A 21,534-nucleotide genomic window follows, 5' to 3' on the forward strand; every position below is an offset into this window, starting at 1 on the left:
CTGGAGCACAAGGGTGATGGGAGCGGCTGAGGGAGCTGGGGGTTCAGCTGGAGAACAGGAGCTGAGGGGAGACCTTCTGATCTCTGACCTGCCTGAAAGGAGCTTGGAGCCAGGGGGGGTCGGGCTCTGCTCCCCAGGAACAAGCGCCAGGAGCAGAGGAAACGGCCTCAAGTTGCGCCAGGGGAGGTTGAGGTTGGACCTTGGGAACAATTTCTTCCCCAAAGGGCTGTGGGGCATTGGAACAGGCTGCCCAGGGCAGTGGTGGAGTCACCATCCCTGGAGGGGCTGGACAGATCTGAGATGAGGTTCTCAGGACATGGGGCAGTGCCAGGGGTGGGTTATGGCTGGACTTGATGATCTTGCAGGTCTTTTCCAAGCAAAATGATTCTGTGATCCTATGAATTCACTTGCTCCAGCATAGCCAGCTGCTGCAGGTCCCTGCCCGGGGGTGGCTGGTGCATCATGGCAGCCGCGCAGTGTCTCCTGTGTCGCGGCACGGCCCCCCACCCTGGCGTCCACACACAAAGCTCTGCCATCACGTCCGTGCAGCTGCAGGGGCAGGTGATCTGGGGCACTGCTGTGACTGCAAGGAGCTGTGTGACCTTCCAGTCTGTCAGTGCATTTGGAGAAAACGGGCCCCCGCGGCTGAGCAAGCTCATCTCCTTTCCAAGCAGCCTCTCCCGCGCGGCGGCTGGGCGGCCCTCCTTCCCCCGCAGCACCGTCCCCTCCCGGCACAGCTGCACCAGCGCTAAGAGCCGTACACGCTCCTCACCAGCACCAGGGAGCCCCCGCAGCTTTACAAATGGATGTGACCTACATGAATAACGCTGAGAAGCAGACAAGCAGAGCAACCTGTGCTGCTCTTCTGCCAGAAGTCAGCTTGTGTTTGGATAACACGAACTGCACTCACAAATTTCTCCGTTATGCATTTGCCTGACGGCAGGCGCATTGTGTTTTGCAGTGTGAATATACTCACTACACTGTCACTAGTAGTGAGGAACAGCCCTGTCAATAAGGGAGATCTGCAGCACTGGTACAGGGAATCAGCCACCACTAAGGCTGAGAGAGTTGGGGTGTTCGGCCTGGAGAAGCTCCAGGGAGACCTTATTGCAGCCTTTCTGTACTTAAAAGAGGCTGAGAAGAAAGATAGGGACTGACTTTTTAGCTGGGCCTGTTGCAACAAGACAAGGGGTGATGGTTTTAAACTAAAGGAGGGAGATTCAGGTCAGATATGAGGAAATTGTTGCCCCTGAGGGTGGTGAGAGCCTGGCCCAGGCTGGCCAGAGAGGTGGTGGATGAACCATCCCTGGAGACATCCCAGGCCAGGCTGGACGGGGCTCTGAGCAACCTGAGCTGGTGCAGATGTCCCTGCTCATGGCAGGGGGGGCACTGGGGGGGCTGGGAAGGGCCCTTCAATGATTTTGAGGGTCTTTTCCAAGCAAAACAATTCCATGATTCTAACCTCGAGCACCTACAGCCTCCTCGTCCACCTGGACGTACCTTCCCTGGAAGCCCCATTTAATGTCAGACCCGAAGCAGCTCCCCGTCCTCCCTCACAAAACCTCCCATTGCATCACACTGGGCTGCCCCATCCCTGGGGCCACGTGCTGGAGGGACAAGATGAGCAGAGGGGTCCTGCCCCCAGCACTCAGCCACTGCCTTCCCAGTCCCCCAGCAAAACAACGAGGTTCCTGCCTGAGCAAACATGGAGTTGAACATACGTAGCTCTGCGAGCTGGTTTTGTTGATCCTGGAGATACCCAAGGTGTGAGGCTGGTTCCCACCCAAATCCTCCGTGCTCCCCCAGTCCGGCTGTGATGCCTGGGGGAGCCCCGGGCAGTTTCCACAGCACAAACCCCGCTCGCCGCTGCTGTATCGGGCTCGGCTCTCCCTTCCCACCCCCAGTTTCAGTGCCTGCTGCAGAGATCACATTTGCTTAATTCACAGGAGATAATGGGCGAAAATAGCCCGGAGATACCTGCTCAGCGAGGCAGCCAGGGACCATACATATGCATTAAAACCAAAGCAAAATTGCTGCAAACAAAGTGCAGAAGTTCCCGCAGCTCAGGGTTATCTGCCGGCCTGTCATGTTCCAAACTGACGGAGCATGTTCATCGCTATTCATCAGCACAATGTGGGATCCTCAGGAAAGCAGTGTTTACCTTCTCGATGCTGTTCCTCCTCAAACACACTCCAAGAACAGGCAGGACCCATGCATCTTTAATAGGGGTGCTAAATAACTTAGGTTGCTATCTATAATTTAATTATAGTTGGAGAGGGTGAATAAGGAGGTGTGTTCTGCAGGGGGAAGCTTTCTCCTTCTGCTTTGAGCCATAAAATCAGATGTCACCATTGGGTGGGGGGTTGCTGGTGATTGTATAGTCACCAATAACGATGCAGTCACATTATCAGCCCTGTTTTGCCAGCAGACCAGCATTACAGATTTCCTTGGGCCTTGAAGAATCTCCTAAAAATCACCGCAGGCTTCGATCTCGCTTGCACCCAGAAAGCACTTGCCGTTACCTAAGTTCGCAAAGCCCTGGAGACAACATCGCTGCCCGATCCAGCCAGTGCGGGGGCAGCGGTGCAGGCAGCGGACAGGCAGAGCAGGACCGTGCCCAGGCTCCGAGCCCCACCTGTTCTCCCCCAGCTCAGCCCCAGGTACAACCCGCGGCGGTGGGACGGGGTTGCTGAAGGCACATTTCCACTCGGCTGCACGGATGTTCCCAGCCTGTGCCAAGGGAGCGGGAGAGGCTCGAGTAAAGAAAACATTGTCCAACGGCAAAGCCCAGCTAGTGTGTATGAAGTTTTCTCTTTTTTTTTTTTATTATTATTGTGATTTGGCAGCATGAAAATGGATTTCTGCCGGGCCTGAAACAGCTGAGCTCAGATCTATTCAGGCTTTTTTCTTGAGCTTATTCTGACATCCAAGTGCCTCCCTGCTGTAGACTCTTGCCCAGGCAGAGGAGACGTTTCTAGCACTGTCCTGTCACCGTGTCTCCCTAATCAAACCAAAACTCGCTGTGTTTTTTTATATTCATCCCAGCTGTCTGGTGCCCAAGGCACCAGGACAGTTCATGCCGTAACAAAATGGAATTTTCCATAATAGTGAGCAAGCATTTTCCCCCCCTGCTTGCACTTGATGCTTTGATTTTCCCCACCCCAAATTTGCTCCCAAGTCTAAGCCTGGTAGGCAGGAAATGGCAGCTTGAAAGGCAGAAGCTGGAGACAGACAAGAGTTCCCAAAAAACTCATTTTAGGGAGAAAGCGCTGACGCAACCAGCGCTGCCGGCGTGCTGCAGCGCCGATAAATATTTGATTTAGCCTGAATAGGAAGGCATTGCGTTCAGAACGATTGGAAGAGGAAAGATCGCAAATACAATATTATTGAAAGGCAGATCAGCATAGCGAGCATTCCTGGCGCCCGCTCCAACCTGCAAATGGCTTTGGATTGGAATAAACTGGTGTTACCTGTCAGGAAGGTATCGCTGCCTGCGCTCTGCCTGCACCCCAGCGCTTGGAAAGATGCTGCTAAAGAAAAACCCAAGCAGGGTTTCAGGTCCTTGGCTGATGTGAGCTGGTTTTATTCCCTGCATCAGCATTGCAGGGGTTTCAGAGACTCTCGGTGCTGTTTACCTTCTGCACTTTGTGGCACATTGGTGGGGACCCCAGCAGAGCCACTTTCATTATCTAACACTTTCTAATTCAGACAGATTTGGAGTTTTGGGACTTGCCTCTGTTTCACTGTCGCATTTTAGACTATTTCCCTTTCATGTGTTCTTCAGGTCTTGCTTTCTATCCATATCCTTCCAACAAATGCCGGTTTCTGATCTGACTCTCAGCCTGGCTCCTGCATCTTTCACTTTCTGGCTCCCCTCGCTTTTTCTTTAGGCATTTCCTTGCTTTCACTATCAAGCTGCTTTGCATTTCTGGTTCCACTTAATTCAGCATTAAGCCCCGCTCAGGTTCCCTCTCTCACTCCCACCATTGCTGTTTTGGCTCGAGTGGGATGCTGCCGGGCTCAAGTGTCCAGCCAACACCAACTGGAGAGAAACAACAGGTACTGCTATTTTCAGTGAGCCAGGAGCTTTCTAGATTTGGTAAACCCCATTCTTCCCACAGCGTGTGAAGCACAACCTGCCTTTGTTAAATAATTCAGAGAGAAAAAATCCCCATATCCTGATGCAAATGCTCCGGTGGATCCCAGTGTCCCGGGGGGGCCTGCAGGGGTTTGCAGCAGGACGGTGCTGTCAGCAGAGCTGTGAAGCTGCTGGGAGTCCCAGGGTGATCTTGGGACTTTGCTTTATGGATTGCGACCTTAGTGTGGGAGAAGGGAACCTAATTTTAAAGACACTTTTCCAAGAGGAGCATTTTATGTATTGGCTTGGTAAAGATGGACTTTCCAGCTCTCTGGTCAGGAGGCTGCTGAGAAATGAGCTTTAACTGTGGGTGCAGAGCCAGTCTGAGAGTGAAACCTCTGAGCATGGAGAGGTTTGTGGCCAGAGTTTCAGCTCAGCTTCAACACTGTTCCCCGACTGCCCGAGCCAGCGAGCCCCTCCCGTGGCGCTGGCAGCGTTCAGCCAGGACAGCACGGTGCAGGGGGGCTTCTCGGGGACCAGACCCTGTGCAGAGTCATCGCGTCGCATCCCACCACCCTGCCCAGTCTGAGTGCTGCTGAGCCCAGGAGCTGGCCCCCAAGGTCACAAGACTGTCCCAGCAGGCAGCGTTGCTTCCCACCTTCATTCCCTCTCGCTAGAGGGAGAGAAGAGACCAATAGCCCAGGCTGGATGGCTCCCAGAAGCGGGCTGCTTCCCCAGGAGGCCTGGCAGGGGCGCAAGCGGTGTCCCCCACCAGCACCAGGCTCTCAGGGGACATCCCGTACCCACCAGGGCTGGCTGCGGTGGGGGGCAAAACTGCAGCTGGGCTCAGTCCTCTCTCCTCCCTGGCTCAGCAGCTCCGGAGCCTGCCGGCACCCTGGGCGCCCGTGGCAGGGCCGTCCCTGGAGGATCCGCAGGCAGCTCATCCCCCTCCATCTGCTCAGCATCACCAGGCCGTGATGGATTTTGTCTGAGACCACATCTGGCCCCAGCAGCAGCGCACAGCCCTCTGCCCGCACCTGCTCGCGGCCTCTCTGCCCTCCTCCATGCTCACTGCTGGCGGCCGCCAGCCTGGCATCCCCCGGGGAGGTCACCGTCTCCCTGCCACCAACACCCTGCCCCACGGGGAGGAGGGATTGTGACATCCAGCAGCACCACCTGGCCCTTCCTCCATAATTTTGCTCCATCTCATCTGAACCCACGTCACCTCCAGTTGCACCCAGGGCCAGGTTTGCAGCACATCCCCATGCCCAGGGTGTCCATGGGGCAGGGAAGGCGGTGCAGAGGATGCCTGGCACAGCTGTCCCTTCCGTGGGGGAAAGGGAGATGCTGCTGGATGCTGCCAAGACCTGCAGGGATGGAAGAGAATCCACAGCACCCACAGCTGAGCTCAGATCCCCTGGGAACCACCCCGCTCTGGCTCTGCATCAGCCTCTGCAGCTCCCTGGGGAGAGAAGAGCCACACAGCTGCAATGGGGCCACTGCAACCCCCCTTGCCCTGCAGCAAGGTGACACCGAGTGGCACCCGTGCCTGGCACAGAGACCTCCTTCCCACTCCATCCCTTGCCAGCCCCTTGGCCCTGTTTAAGGACAGCTCTGCCCGAGATGTGCCCAGGATCCTGGTCACTGGGGCAGTGCTCCGAGCTGTTACCTCAGCAGTGTGCTGGGAGCTGTCAAAGCAATCCCGGGCCAGGGTTAATCTCGAGGTTGTTGGCACAGACAGGTGGGTCCCAGCGTCACATGGCTGGACTTGGTTGGGAGATGTGAGTCTCTCAGAGCTGTTTGAAGAACAACACGTTGCCACCAGGTTGCAGTCAAGGGCGAGTTGCTGCAGAAACAGCCGGTCCCACTAGTGTGGTGCTGTGGGATGGATCCAGCTGGACCATGGGACTGATCCGGTTGAAAACTGCTTGTCGAAACCAGAGTGGCTTTCCTCTGCTGGCGGTGCTGCAGGTGGGGAGGAGGGAGCTGACCCAGTGGCCTCAGCCATCCTGTGTCCCCCCTGGCCACATAGGGAAGGCTCAGGGGCCGATCCCTGCGGCGGGGGGAAGGCGACACTGTCCCTCCCCAGCCAAGCTCTGCCGGACCCCAAACAAGCACCCACACATGGTGCCAGCTGGTGTGGGCTGGGCAGGAGGCAGCCAAAGCCTCCAGGCTCTGCAGCGCTGGGGTGGCCACACTTGTTTTGTGGCTCTTTGTGGAGGGAGCTTCATTAGGTCTCAAAACCTCAGTGTGGTGGGTGCAGAGGTGGCCACTGTCCCACTGTCCCAGCTAAGAGCATTCTGAGGTGGCAGGATCAGGGCACCCCACAGCGGTGCTGTGACACCCTGGGGTGATGCTGGGGGCAGCCTGGGGCAGTACCAGGGGGTACGACTGGGACTCCTGGGAAAGCCCTGGGGCCACGGAGGGGGCAGAGGGCTGGGGTACCCTGCGGTGATGCTGGGGACAGTGGGCTGGGGTACCCTGCAGTGATGCTGGGGACGGTGGGCTGGGGTAGCCTGCGGTGATGCTGGACCTCTGGAGAAAGCCCTGGAGTGATGCCGGGGGTGCTGGGAGATGCTGAGGGGACATGGCTGGGACTCCCGGGAAAGCCCTGGTGTGATGCTGGGGACATGAGGCTGAGGTACCTCGGGGTGATGCTGGGGACACCGGGGCAGCCGGTGCCGCCCGCCGCCAGCGGCAGCAGCAGCTCCCCGCTCCCCGCGCCCTCCTCCTCCTCCTCCTCCCGTCCCTCTCCCTGCTCGCAGCCCCAGCCCGGCCGGGGGAGGAGCCGGCCGCGCACAAAACCGCCCGCCCGGCCCCTCCGGCCCCCGCACCGGCACCGGCGGCGGGGGGTGCCCAGCGCCCGCCCGGGGCCATGCGCGCCGCGGCGGGGCCGGAGGCGCCGGGGGAGGGCGGCGGCCGCCCGGGGCCATGAGCGCGGCGGGGGGGCGAACCGGCCCCGGGCGGCGGCGGGGCGGCGGGGGGAGCCCGGCGGGGCGGCGGGCGGGGGGCGGGCGGCGGCGCGCCCTGCGCTCCCTGGGCAGCCTGGCCGGGCGGCTGCTCCGCACCTGGGCGCGCCTGGCCGGCGGCCGCGGGAGGCGCCGAGCCGTGCCGGAGGACGATGACGGCGGGTTCCGGGGGGGCGGCGGCCCGGGGCTGGGGGGCCGGAGGCGGCGGCCCGGGGGAGCGGCGGCGGCGGCGGGGGGCAGCGGGAGCGGCGGCGGGGAGCGGCCGCCGGGCGCGCAGGGGCTGCGGAACCACGGGAACACCTGCTTCATGAACGCGGTGGTGCAGTGCCTCAGCAACACGGCGCCGCTGGCCGAGTTCCTGGCGCTGGGCCGGTACCGCGCCCGCGGGGCCCGCGCCGAGGTCACGCACCGGCTGGCGGCGCTGGTCCGCGCCCTCTGGACCCGCGACTACACCCCGCAGCTCTCCGCGGAGTTCAAGGTACGGCCCGCGCAGCGGGACCCGCGCGCACACCGCGCCCGGCCCCAGCACCCACGGGCATCCCCTGCCTTGCGCATCCCACCGGCATCTCCAGAACCCACCGGCACCCTCCGCCCTGTGCGTCCTACCCAGATCGCCTGTCCCAGCACCCACCAGTATCCCCTGCCCTCAGCACCCGATGGCATCTCCAGCACCCACCAGGCTCCTCGCCCCCTGAGCACCCACCAGCATCCCCTGCCATCAGCACCCACTGCACCTGCTGCCCGGCACATCCTACTGGAATCCCCTGCCCCACAGCACCCACTGGCACCCCAGCTCACAGGACCCACCAGCATGTCCTACTCCCAGCATGCCCCAACTCCTGGCACCCACCTGCGTCTCCTGCCTCCAGCACCCACCGCACTCCCTGCCTTGCACACCCCGCCCGCACCCCATCCACACCCCGTGCCCCCAGCACTCACTGGGATCCCCTGCTACTCCCAGCACTCCCAGCTCACAGCACCCTCTCCTGTACCACATCCTCCCCATGGGCCTTGCTCTGCCCTGCCAAATGCCCCCCAGCCCCGCTGTCTCTCCAGCCCCACTGCTGTCACCCGCCTCCTGCCTTCAGCTGAGCTCTGACCTCCCTTGGGTGGGCGAACTCACTGCCCCGGCCACCCCCATGGAGCTGAAGAGTGAGCGCGACGCTGGTCTTGGTGGCGCCACCGTGGGATGGTGCCACCAGGGGATGGTGCCACGGGAGCCCAACCCAGTGGCCTCAGGCCCTGTGGCTGAGTGCATGTCACATCCCTGCAGGGCACAGGCCAGCGTGCTGCAGGCCTGCACCCAGTCTGGGGACAAGGACAGGGTGTCAAGCACAGAGCAGCACTTTGATCCTGGCATGGCAGCCCCCTACGCTCAGGGACACATGCCTATGGGGTGACATTTCCCCAGGGACTTGCTGCTGCAATTAAACTTCACAGAGTGCTCAGAGGTGCTGCTGGGGGACTGGGCCCCTGCCCGTGTCAAGGTTTCTGGCAGCACTGCCGGCTCCTGGGGGGGCAGCCAGGCTGGTCCTGTGCAGACAGGGATGGGGTACCTGCTGCTCTGCCCCCACCTTTCCCAGGGAGACCTGCCTGCCTCCCTTCCTGGCCGGGAGGGTGGCAGCACCCACCCCACAGTGACTGCAAGGGTGCAATGGGTGCTGCTGGGGGAGCTCATTGCCTTTAATTTCCTTATAGCAAAGTAACCGGCTCTTGCAGCACTGGTCACAGTATTTCCATGCCCTCTGCTCCCAAACACACAGGTTCTTTAGGCACAGAGAGGCAAACAAACCCAACCAAACAAAAAAACCACCCCAAACATCCAGCCTCTGCTTTGAGTTTCCTCCCTTCGGGTGGTTATCTGCATCTGCCATGAATTGCCACCTTATTTTTATTTTTTTTTTAATCTGTCTAAATAAGAACCGAGTCTGTGGTTCATTTTGTTGGAAGGCCATCTGTGGTGGCCTTGCTCCCTCTGCTGTGAGGAGAGCGGGGCTGGGGACAGGCAAGGTGGTGGCCAGAGGCATCTTGGCTCTGGGTGGGTCCCAGTGGTGCTGAAGGTCTGACCCCTGCCCCGACGTGTTGGTTTGATTTTAACCATGGATGGCTGGGATGTAACTGCATCAGCTGGTTAAGATCCATACAGATGGTTGGGGTTTCCCCCTCCTGGTGCTGGATTTGGGGCTCCCAAAATCGTGCTTTCCCCGTTGGCTCTGAGCAGCTGCTGCCAGCCCAGGCTTGGAGACAGGTTCTTGGGGACCCTAAGCTCTGCCTTCTGGGGTGCTTCATGGGGGAGATGGGGGACAGAATGCTCTGCGGAGCCCTGTCAGCACCTGGGGACCTCCTGAGGGGCTGGGGGTAAGGAGGACAGGGGGAAAGGAGGGGGCACCCTCGGGGAGGGGGACCTGGCAGGGCTTTGGGTGGAGGGGCAGAGCCTGGCAGGGCAGGCAGCATCCCCCGGTACTGCCCCGGGGGGCTGCTGGGAACTCCCTGGCACGTGGCTCCATCAGGGACATCTCTGGTCCACGCCCCGGTCTCAGCTGCTCTGCTTCAGTTGGAGGCTGCAGAGTGCCAGCTCTGATGGGCTGAGCATCCCCAGTTTTGGGATGCAGGAGGTTTGCTCAGGGGCTTTCCTCCTGCCTGTGCAGGCAGGGCTGGCAGCTCCCTTGCCCCTGGGCCACACTTTTGCTTGGCTGTATGAACAGCCCTCGTCTCTTCTAGGGCCTTGGGTGGCTGGGCTGGCACCGCCAGCATCACCCGGCTGGGGAAACTGAGGCATGGAGAGGCACTGGGCTGGCTGCTGGTGGCGGGGTGGCAGGGCCAGGCAGGGGCTGGGGGAGAGCTGCTCCCTGCTGGGGCATCCTGGCGCTGGGAATTGCCTTCCCCTGGCGGAGCTAATGCCACCGGGGCGTGCAGGGCAGGTGACATTGGTGGGTCCCCGCGGGCCAGACTTGTCTGGATTTGTTGGGATGTGCCGTGTCCCCTTGCCTGTGGCAAGCTGTCCCCTCCTGGCCTTGTCCCAGCATCTGAAAGCTGGGACACCACAGTGATGGGCCACAGAGCTGCCATTCTGGCCGTGTGTGCTCAGCTGTCCCCAGGGTGGCTGCAGTGTCCCTGCAGAGGCAGGAAGCAGGGATGGGTTTTTGTGACGGGTGCTAATGAACTTGCCGTTTGTTAGTGCCAGGCTCAGCGCCCTCCCTGCCCATCTCTTGCAGAACATCGTCTCCAAGCACAGTGCGCAATTCAGGGGCAACGCGCAGCACGACGCACTCGAGTTCCTGCTCTGGCTGCTGGACCGCATGCATGAGGACCTGGGTGCTGCGTCCCCCGCACAGCACACTGGTGTCCCCGAGGAGGTGGGTGGCCCTTGCCAGGGTGGCTGCACACCTTGGCTTGGGGGAGATGTCCATGCTGGGCCTGGGACTGGGGAAGCTGAGATGTCCTGGGAGGGGACAGGCTGGAGTTGTCCCCCTGTACTGGTATGGGGTGGGGATGTGGGTGATGTGGTTTGGCCCCTGTGTGTGAGGGGAGGCTGTTGGGATCTGGGTGCTGCGGGGCTGAGTAGGGTGATTGGGTGCTGGGAGAGCGTGGGGGTGTTGGCATGAGCTGGTCTGTCCGGCTGAGCTCCCCAGTTCTGGTGGGCACCCCAGTTCTTGGGGTTGCTTGGCTGGGAGGAGATCCGCCCCCCCCTTGTCCTTCCCCACCTCCAGCTAAGCTGTAATTACAGCGCTCGGCAGCTTTGCTTCTGGCAAACCCAGTAATTAAGTCTCCCTCCATCCATCTGCGTGCATGGCATCACCTGTTGCAGCGGATGGGTTTGTGCTGGGGTAGTTGTGCTCGGCAGTGCTGTCCCCATTTTGGGGGTGATGCCCACCTGGGGCACAGGGATCCTGAGACCATCTTCGTGCTCCCTGTCCCCAGCGTGGGGCATGGTGGCTGTGGCTGTGGGGTGGGGTCCGGGGACCCCGCAGGCAGCCCCTGCCCATACCCCAGCCTCACCTGGGCTCTGTCCCTGTGGGAGAGTTCAGCTGCAGTGCCCGTCCCCAAAACCTGGGGCTGGGGCAGCCCTATGGCTCCTAGACCTTCTTGGGCAGGGTCTGCAGTCATCCCTGCACTGAGCTGATCTGGTCTCAGCCCTGCCTGCCTTTCCCCGGGGGTGTGTAGATCCCCTCGGCTCTCAGGGAGAGCCTGGCAGCGGGCAGCTTGTTTAATGCTAGGTGTCACCAGCTGCCGTGGGCTATGGTGTGACACCACTGGCGGTGGTGCCGTGGCAATGCCCGAGATGCCCACCTGGCTCCAGGGACAGGACTCTTTATGTCCTCCCAGCATCTGCAGTTTGGATCAGCCTCCCCCAGCCCTTCACTGTGGTCTTGTCCCCTTTTGGGGTGTGCCACCCAAGTGGCACCCGTGTGCTTGTGTCCATGGGGACAGGGTGTCCTGAGGGGGCCATGAGCATGAATAAATGGCTCTGAAGTGCCTGGTTGGAGCTGGGCACACATGTGCCTGTCCTGGTTTGGGAGGGGTTGTTGGGCACTGTTTCAGGCTGCCCAGGGCAGTGGTGGAGTCACCATCCCTGGAGGGGTTGAACAGACGTGGAGATGAGGTTCTCAGGGACATGGGGTAGTGCCAGGGTTGGGTTAACTGTTGGACTTGATGATCTTGAAAGTCTTTTCCAACCAAATGATTCTATGATTCTAAATACCCTCCTGGGTGTTTGGTGGCTGCCCTGGTACCCAGCGGCTCTGGGGCCACCCTGGTGGGGACCAGGGCTTGGCTGCTGGGAGGGCTGGAGGAGGAGGAGACATCCCCTTGGGTTTTGGGGGGATTTTGGGGGCCACTTGGGGCACAGACAGAGTCCAAGTCCACGGCAGATGGACCCTGGCCCCGCACAGACTGCGAGGACACGTCAGGCACAGCAGGACCCAGTGCCAGCAGATGGCATGAGGAAAATCTGCCTCACAGCCAAATACCTCACTGATTTTTCAGTCTTGCTCACTGCGACTCCAAAATCTTTCTTCTTGCCCCAAAACACCTCAGTCCTTTCCCAGGCTATTGGGGCTCCTTTCTGTGACATCTCTTCTGCCATCAGAATGTGCCCATGTGCCCATAGCAGAGGATGAAGCTCGTGGCTTCTGTCCTGTGTGTGTGGGGACAGGGGCTCCCTGTGGTTCCCAGGGCAGCGGGTGGGCAGGGAGATAGCAGGCAGGGTGCAGGCAGGGAGATGTTGGACCAAGAACCCAAGTAACAAGTGACAGGACCAGAGAAAACGTCCTCAAGTTGCACCAGGGCAGGTTGAGGTTGGATCCTGGGAACAATTTCTTCCCCCAAGGGCTGTGGGGCACTGGAACAGGCTGCCCAGGGCAGTGCTGGAGTCACCATCCCTGGAGGGGTTGGACAGACGGACATGAGGTTCTCAGGGACATGGGGCAGTGCCAGGGGTGGGTTATGGTTGGACTTGATGATCTTGCAGGTCTTTTCCAACCAAAATGATTCTATGATTCTGGTATTCTATGTCTCCTAACCGGGCAGGTTTGGCTGCATAACACGGTCATGTCCCAGTGTCCCCATTCCCTGTGGAGCAGAGCAGAGGACCTGGTTCCTCTCGGGCATCCTGGGTGCAGGGCACATCTCACCTCCCACAGCTGGTTCTGGCATCCCCTGAATTTGGCAAAAGCGGCTGCCTCCCTGGCTGGGTGCCCTGCCTTTCCTCAGGATGGGTGCCACGGGGACACCAAAGCTGGGCTTGGTTCACTGTGATGAGTCCCCAGCCCCTCAGTGGTGGGGGGGTCACCCCTGCACCTTGCTCACTTGTCTCTTGTCCCCACAGGCTGGTGAGGACGGGATCATCGATGCCGGCAGGTCCTCACCGGCCGCCTGGCAGCCCTGCGGGCAGAGCTTCGTGCAGAGCCACTTCCAGGCACAGTACAGGTGCGGGGGGGACAGTCCTGCCCTGACGGGTCTGTGGTGGGGGGTGGCCGGACTCTGCCAGCCTAGAGAAGGGATGAGCTGGGAGCACTCAGCCCTGCAGGGAGGCTCCATCCTCCCGGGGATGCGGTACCCAGGGTGCGGTACCTGGGATACAGTACCTGAGATGCGGTACTGCCAGCAGGGCGGTGCAGCCGCCGGTGGGGACCCTGGGGTGCTGTCCCCATGCCGGTGACACGCCCCGGCCGTGTTCTGCAGGTCCTCCCTGACGTGCCCGCACTGCCTGAAGCAGAGCAACACCTTTGACCCCTTCCTGTGCATCTCCCTGCCCATCCCGCTGCGCCAGACCAGGTGAGCCCGGCCCTGCCTCCCCAGCCGCTTGGTGCAGTGAGAGACGCGGCCGCTGCCCAGCGGGGTTTCGGTTTCAGTGAGAGAAATTTGTATGTTTTGGGGTAAATCGTTAATTCAGGAGATGGTGGCAGTGTTGGGACAAGTGACAGCCACCACCATGGAGCTGTGTCCAGTGGGTGTTTGCTGTCCCGGAGTCAGAGCTGCCACGCAACAGGTTCCTCCGGCGTGGTCACGAGTGGCGTCAGGTCTCGGTGCGGTGCGCGGTGGCTTCCCCTGCTGAGGTGTGCATGTGTGTCCCCCCGGTGTCCCCAGGGCTCTCAACGTCACCCTGGTGCTGCAGTGCGAGCGCTGGCGGTTCGTGCGGGTGGGACTGGCCGTGCCCCTGTTGGGCACCGTGGCTGAGCTGCGGGAGATGGTGGCGCGGGAGGGACACATCCCCCCAGAGCAGGTAACGGGGTGGGGGGCACGGGAGGGGACACCCCTCCTGGGGGACACTGACAATGCTGTCCCTCAGTGTTGGGGACATGGGAGGGCACATCCCCCGAGGGACACCGAGGTGCCGTCCCACAGGTGATCCTGGCCGAGGTGTCCCCGCGGGGGTTCCTGCGCTCCCTGGGTGACGCGGAGGCGCTGGGCGGGGCCGGGGAGGGAGCGCCGCTCTACGCCTTCCAGCCGCCCCCCGCCCGCCACACAGGTACCACCCCCTGCCCGTCCCCATTGGCTGCGGCTGGCACCTGCACAGCGCTGATTGGTTGGGAGCGGCTCGCGGGGTGGTGGGAGCATCCCTGGGGTTGGTGGTTCCTCTCGCTGTGATTGGTGGGGGAGTGGTGTCCTGTCTGTTGTGATTGGTCAGAGGTAGCTGCTCTCCACGGGGATTGGTGGGAGACTGATATCCTTTGCTGTGGGTCGCATGCCTGCACTGCTGTGATTGGTGGGAGCTGTGTCCTCTGCTGTGATTGGTGGGAACCTTGGCACGCATGCTGTGGTTGGTGGGAGGGGGGTGTGCTCTGCTCTGATTGGTGGGAGCCTTTTCCCTCTCTCCCCCTGCCCTATGATTGGTGGGAGGCAGGCATGCTCTGCTGTGATTGGTAGAGGCTGAGTCCCGTGGGCTATGGTTGGTGGGCAGCGCGGGGGTGCAGGAGGCAGTGCTGCAGGCAGGGACCTCCCATGGGGACGTTGCTGCGGGAGAGGAGCATGGATGCTAATTAGTACCTAATTAATACTAAACAAGCGTCCCTGGCTGACCCTGGCCCTGCCCGCAGGGTGTCCCCGCAGCCTGCCCGCCTCCCCCAGGGGGGCCCAGCCCGAGGGACAGCGCCTGCCGCCCGCTGCCGCCCGCTCCTGCGACTGCCTGCACGGCTGCCTGCACGGGCCGGGCGGCCGCATCCTGCTGCTGCTCTGCAACACGGCGGGCACCGGCCCCCGCCTTGCCAGGTACCTGCCCGCCTGCCCGCGCCTGCCTTCCCCCGCCGGGAGGGGCCGCGGGGGTGTCCCCCCCTCAGCCAGTGTCCCCCGTTGTCCCCAGGTTCGGGCCACCACTGGTGCTGCGGGAGGAGCGGGACGTCTCCTGGGAGCAGCTCCAGCAGAGCATCCTGGCCCAGCTGCGGGCGCTGCTGCGGGGAGAGGTGCGGGCCCAGGTGAGCGGGAATGGGGACACTGCCGTCCCTTGCTGGGGACGCATGTGGCCAGGGCTGCTGGCACTGCAGCCATGGTGGGGATGGGCTACAGGTGGCCGTGGTAGAGCTTTGAGTGGCCGTGGTGTCTCCCCAGGTGGCTGTGATAGAGTTGTGGGTGGGCCATGGTGGGTGTCTCCATGGGTGGCTGTGGTAGAGCTGTGGGTGCCCATCGTGGGTGTCTCTGTGGGTGGCTGTGACAGAGCTGTGGGTGCCCATGGTGTCTCCACGGGTGGCTGTGGTTGGCACCATCACTGGCTGTGGTGGCACCATGGGTGACCATGGTGGAACTGTGCTTGGCTGCAAGGTCACCAATGGTATCATGGGTGGTTGTGGTGGCCCTGGGGGTGGTTGTGTTGTTGATGCTGATGGTCCCTGGAGGTGGCCATGCTGTCCCTGGGGGTGGTCATATTTGCACTGCAGGCAGCCAGTGGTGTCACTGTGGGTGGCCACTGTGTCTCTCTGGGTGGCAGTGGTCTCCCTGTGGGTGGTCATGTTGTCACCGCAGGTGGCCGGTGGTGTCACCATGGGTGGCCACAATGTCCCTGTGGGTAGCTCTGGTGTCCCTGCAGGTCGTTGTATTGTTGCTGCAGGTGGCCAGTGGTGTCACCATGGGTGGGCACGGCATCGCCATGGCTGCCCGCAGTGCCAGTCAGCTCCGGCGGCAGAGCCACCCCAGCCCAGCCGCTCTCCACAGCACCCAGGGGATACCATCCCACAGGTGCTGGTGTCCCTGCGCTGCCGCTTTGTCCCCAGCCGCACCGCAGCAGTGGGACAGGCCACCCCCAGCCCTGCGTCCCCATTCCCATGGGTGTCCCTTGCCAGCCCTGCCACAGGGACCAAAGGAATCTGATTTTTGGGGCTTTTTTTGTCCTATGTCACAAGGCATGGCTCCCCCTGGGTGACACCAGAGGGTGGGGGGGCTGTGCCCCCTGCACCCCACAGCCCCCTCTCCCCTTGCAGGGCGCGGGGACCCTCTTCCGCATCCGCCTGGCAGGAGGCTTGGCCACCTGTGCCTACCTGTCCCCGCAGGACCCCCGCCCCCTCTGTCACCCCGCCGTTGACAGGTAAGGGCGCTGCAGGGACAGGATTGTGCCCAGGATGTCCCCTCACTCCCCAGGGCTGGCCAGTGGTGGTCACAATGGCAGGTCACAGTGTCCCTGTGGGTGGCCACGATGTCCCTGTGGGTGGTTGTGTTGGCACCATGGGGGGCCAAAGGTGTCCCTGTGGCTGGCCAGTGTCCCTGTGTGTGGCCAGTGGTGTCACCATGGGTGGTCACTGCGGTGGCCACCCACCTCCCTGGGGACTGGGTCCCCAGCTCCATGTCCATGCCACGGATGCTGCATGGGGAGGTGGTGGCTGTCCCCAGCTGCCACTATGGGCTGCAGAGAGGTGGCCCTGTGGGGACAGGGGACTTCAGGGGGCCATCTCACCTTGTCATTGTCCCCCAGAGCCTTGCAGCTGAGCCAGGGGGGTGGCCCTCCCCACGTGAAGCTGACAGTAGAGTGGGACATGAGCACCAAAGAGCGGTGAGTCCCATGCACTCAGGGCTGGGGGGGGACACCCAAACACCCAGGTCACTGACCCTGCCCGATGTTATGTCACCCCCCTGTCCCCATAGCCTTTTTGGGGACATCCAGGAGGAGGAGGTGCAGGACGCGGAGAGCGTGCAGCTGCAGCAGCAAGCGCACCGGCAGCAGCACAGCTGCACGCTGGATGAGTGCTTCCAGCTCTACACCAAGGAGGAGCAGGTACCGCACACCCTGCCTGTCCGCGGTGCCGGGGGTGGCTTTGGCAGTGCCGGGGGTGCTTCGGAGGTGGCTGTGGCACAGTACTCACCTGGAGCACTGTGTGCAGGACTGGGGACACAGGATAAAAAGGAGATAAAGCTACTGGAGAGTGTCTAGAGGAGGGACACAAAGTCGGTGAAGGGTTTGGAGGGGAAGCCGTATGAGGAGCGGCTGAAGTCCCTGGGTTGGTTCAGCTGGAGCAGAGGAGACTGAGGGCAGAGCTCATGGGGCTGCAGCTCCAGCAGGGGAGCAGGAGGGGCAGGGCTGAGCTCTTCTCTCTGTGACAGTGACAGAACCCAGGGAACGGCAGGAAGATGTGCCAGGGGAGGGTCGGTTGGCCATGAGGAAAAGGTTCTTCACCCAGAGGTGCTGGACACTGGAACAGGCTCCCCAGGGAGGTGTCACGGCCCCAGCCTGACAGTGTTCAAGAAGAGACTGGACAACGTCCTCAGACACACGGGGTGACCTGTGGGGTGTCCTGTGCAGGGACGAGAGTTGGACTCGATGGTCCTTGTGGGTCCCTTCCAGCTCAGGACATTCTATGGTTCTGTGTGTTGTCCCCAGCTGGCCCCAGACGACGCCTGGCGCTGCCCGCACTGCAAGGTGCCACAGCAGGGCACGGTGAAGCTGAGCCTCTGGACGCTGCCCGACATCCTCATCATCCACCTCAAGCGCTTTCGGCAGGTGGCTGAGCAGCGGCACAAACTCACCACGCTGGTGAGGTTCCCACTGCGGGGCCTGGACATGGCCCCCCATGTGGCACAGCGGGGCCAGGCCAGCGGGCAGATGTTGGGGCACTGGGCGCCCTGGCAGCCCCCTCCTTGCTCCCCCCGCGACTACCTCTACGACCTGTACGCGGTCTGCAACCACCACGGCAGCATGCAGGGGGGGCACTACACTGGTGAGCGGGGTGGGGCACTGCAGGGGTGTGGGGCATGGCGTGGGGTTTCGGGGTGCTGCAGGATTGTGCCGTGGGGTGTGCTGTGCAGTTGGGGGGCACTGCAAGGGGTGTGCTGGAGGGCATGTTGTGGGGTTTGTGGGGGTACTGCAGAGGGTGTGCCATGGGGCAAGGTGTGGGTTTGGGAAGCACTGCAGGGAGTGTGCTGGGGGGCGCAGCGTGGGGTTGGGGGCCGTGGCAGGGGGTGTGCTGTAGGGCTGGGGGCACTGCAGGGATGTCCCATGGGGGGCACTGCAAAAGGGGTGCTTGGAGGCGGCGTGATGTGGGGTTTGGAGGGGCACTGCAGAGGGTGTGCCATGCAGCTTGGCAGCAGAGTGGGGGGCACTTCAGAGGGCATGGTGTGGGGTTTGCAGGGGCACTAAAGGGGCTGTGCTGTGGGGCACATCATGGGGCTAGGGGGCCACATCAGAGGGATATGCCATGGGGCACAGTGTGGGTTTGGGGGGGCCACCTCGTTGATGTGTGGGGGCACAGCATGGGGTTGAGAGGCAGCTCAGGGGTATCTGCTGTGGGGCAGAGCACCAGGGAGCAGGAGCGCAGGGGACACCCAGGACGGCACTGCAGCCATGGCACTGAGATGCGTCCCCCAGCAGCGTCCTGCACTCCCAGGCTGTCCCTACACTGTGGGGTGGCCGGGGGGGACAAGGGCAGAGCCTGCTGCCCCCCACCCCCTGTGTTCCCCCCTCACCTCCTGTCTCCCCCCTCACCCCCTGCCCCAGCCTACTGCTGCAACGCCCTGGACGGGCGCTGGTACAGCTACGATGACAGCCGGGTGGAGTGGGTGCGAGAGGCCGAGGTGAGCACCCGCAGCGCCTACATCCTCTTCTACCAGCGCCGCAACGCTGCGCCCGCCTGGGCGGCCGGCAGCTCCCTCCGGGGTGAGCACCCATCTCCCTGCCCGCAGCACCCGCACACCCTGAGACCGCCGCCCCAGGCATGTGTGGCACAGCCGAGTGCATATATGTGACACAGGGTGCAGTAAACATGTGCAGCAGAGCCACAGGTGTGTGCATTCAGCATGTGCACACGCAGTGTGGGGAGTGCTCACAGAGCATAGGTGCAGGTGTACACAGTGTGAGCATAGGTGCAGGTGTACACAGTGTCGTGTGTGGGCGCACACACCACTAATGCATGTGTGCACAGAATGGTGTGTGCATGCACACATGCATACAGACACACATACACACCCATGCATGGACTGGATGGCCCGCAGATACATACATAGCGTAACTAAGCATGCACACATGCACATACTTGCCTGTGCACATTGGCATGCACAGTGTTGTGCACACATAGCACAGGCTAATGCACACGCTTGCAGACACATGAACAGTGTGGGAGGTGCACATGCACCGTCACACGGCACAGCTGAGTGCACATGCACACAGCATGGTACCTGCAGCAGAGCTGAGCGCATGCGCATTCAGCACATGCACACGCAGCATAGTGTGTGCATAGCACAGCTGCGTGCACAGACAGGCATGCATGAGGACACGTGTGTGCATGGGTTGTATGGCAGGCACACATATGGCATGGCCAAGTGTGCACATGTGCACGCCCGTGCACACCAGCATGCACAGGGTTTTGCACAGACAGCACAGCCACCTGCACACCCTTGTGCACACATGCACAACCACTGTGGTAGGTGCACGTGCATGGATGGCATGGTCAAGCGCACACATGTGCAGTGTTGTATGTGCACATACAGCACCACTAAATGCACATGCGTTCAGCACTTGCACACACAGAGTGGTGCATGCACACAGACATACATGCACGCCTCTGCAGGGACAGTAAGGCAGACAGGCGCGCACACACACAGATACACACACACACCTATGTATGCAGTGTTGAGCACATGCAGTACAGCTGAACATGCCCTGGCATGCATGTGTATGACCAGGTGCACACATGCATGGAGCTACACACGACTGGGCACACAGGCTAGCACATGTGGTGTGGCAAGCGCACACAAATGCTTTAAACTGCAGCCACACAGCACACACAGCACGGCCCACTCACACCCACCATGCACTTGTGCAGATTCACATATGGACTTGCACCTGGTGCAGCCCAGTGCTCCCCATTGCTGGGCACCCTGGGGTGCAGGGTTGTTGTCACCCTCCCCACCCTCCTGCTCCCGCAGGTCCCCACTGGCTGACGCGCCTGGGCACCAGCACAGGGGACACCGCAGCTGTGCGTCACTCGGCCACCCGGCCCTCCCCGCCTGGCACCCCCGATGCCACCACTGCCCTGGAGAAAGGTGATGCTGATCCCCCGCCGCCACTCCCAGCACCCCAGGGTGGCTCCAGAACCCCCCGCTTATTATTTTTTTAATTGCAGGTGGCTTCGAGGCCAGACCCTTGGTTCGGAGTGTCCAGGGCCGCAGCCTCAGTGTGAAGATCCCACCTGCCAGTGCCCCCTCCGTGGCCGTGCCCCCCCGCTGGTCCTTCTCCAGCAAGGAGTGGGGACGGCTGGGGGTCCCGGGGGGGCTGGTGGCATATCTGGAGTCAGGGCGCCGGCCCCGTTGTACCCGCCGCTCCCTCCTCCCACTCAGCACAGGTGGGGAGAGTGGCCTCGACACCCCTCCGACCCCCAGCTCCCCACCAGATGGCCCCCCAAAACAGCCCGGCAAGGGGCAGGAAGAGCCGGGCACCCCCCGAGCCCCCCGCCAGCCCTTCCGTGTGCCCACGCTGCGACGAGCCGCCAGCGCCGGTGCCGAGGGGACCCTGCGCCAACCCCCTAAAAACCAGAGCAGCCTGAAGCAGAGCGGGGAGGGGACAGGGGGGCTCCATCACCCCAGGCAGCCACAGCCGGAGGGGGACGCAGGTGTCCCCCCCGCACATCTGTCCTCCAGCCCGGTGCCCATAAATCGCTCACAGAGCTCGGCCAGCCTGTCCCCGCACCCCGAGAGGGGCCTGCGGCGCTCGGCCTCACTGGGCAGGGGTGCGAGGGGGCCCCCCCTGCCCGCCTGGGGTCCCCCCGGCACCACGCTGCAGCGGGGGCGGCAGCCCGTGGGCTTGCTGTGCCGCCCAGCCGTGCCGGAGTCCAGCTTCTGAGCCACGGCCCTTGGCATCGCCTCCCCGGGCATCCCAAACTGGGGGCTCCCAAACTGTTCCAAACTGGAGGTATCTCAACCCAAGAGGTCCTGAACCAGGGGACTCCAAACCAGGGCATCCCAAAGCAGGGTCATCCAGAACTGAGAACAACCCCAAGTGAGACACCCCAACCTGGGTGCTCCCAGACCAAGGCCATTCCCAAACTGGAGGCATTCGGATATCTTGAAGCTGGGTCATCCCAAACTGAAGGCTCCCAGACTGGGGGCATCCCAACCCAGGATCATCCCAGCCTGGGGGTGCCTGACCCAGGGGAAATCCTGAACCCGGGCATCCCAAACTGGAGGCTCCCAAACAGGGAATCCTGACCTGAGGGCTCTCAAATAGGGGCATCTCGATGCAGGTCATGCCAACCCAGGGCATTCCAGCATGGGGGCATCCCCAAATGGGGGTTCCTGACCCTGGAGCATCCCAAACAGGGGTCATTGTGAACCAGTGGCTCTGAAACTGGGGTATCCCAACCCAGGGGCATCCTGAACTGGGGACATCACCCACTCACCTCCCCATGTCCCTCCCCAGGGAGCAGGGGGGCAGGCATGGGCTCCCCAGCTCCGCCACCTCCAAGGCACGAGAGTTATTTATTGTACCAGGAGAGTTTTATTCAGAGACGCTTTTTGTTTTCTAAAAGGCGACTATGTTTGGGGGGGCGGGTGGGTCCCCCACACCACGGTCTA

General features: G+C 62.0%; 1 protein-coding gene across 1 annotated transcript; it reads left to right on the forward strand.

Annotated features, from left to right (window-relative positions):
• Positions 1-7,009: 7,009 nt before the first annotated feature.
• On the forward strand, positions 7,010-20,803 carry USP43 (ubiquitin specific peptidase 43). The gene is made up of 15 exons (XM_065647641.1): positions 7,010-7,525; positions 10,263-10,403; positions 12,875-12,975; positions 13,231-13,323; positions 13,636-13,771; positions 13,894-14,017; positions 14,586-14,757; positions 14,849-14,960; positions 15,960-16,063; positions 16,448-16,525; positions 16,618-16,747; positions 17,351-17,687; positions 18,464-18,622; positions 19,891-20,007; positions 20,088-20,803. Exons 1-15 carry the CDS (start codon positions 7,010-7,012, stop codon positions 20,801-20,803), a joined length of 3,036 nt encoding a protein of 1,011 aa, XP_065503713.1.
• Positions 20,804-21,534: the final 731 nt, after the last annotated feature.

Source organism: Caloenas nicobarica, chromosome 18, assembly GCF_036013445.1.
Source record: "Caloenas nicobarica isolate bCalNic1 chromosome 18, bCalNic1.hap1, whole genome shotgun sequence".
Classification (NCBI taxonomy): domain Eukaryota; kingdom Metazoa; phylum Chordata; class Aves; order Columbiformes; family Columbidae; genus Caloenas; species Caloenas nicobarica.

Coding starts and splice junctions, on each gene's coding strand:
- USP43 (XM_065647641.1), top strand. CDS start 7,010: ATGAGCGCGGCGGGGGGGCGAACCGGCCCCGGGCGGCGGCGGGGCGGC. Junction 14,758..14,848: donor ACCGGCCCCCGCCTTGCCAG/GTACCTGCCCGC, acceptor CGTTGTCCCCAG/GTTCGGGCCACCACTGGTGC. Junction 16,748..17,350: donor TCTACACCAAGGAGGAGCAG/GTACCGCACACC, acceptor TGTTGTCCCCAG/CTGGCCCCAGACGACGCCTG.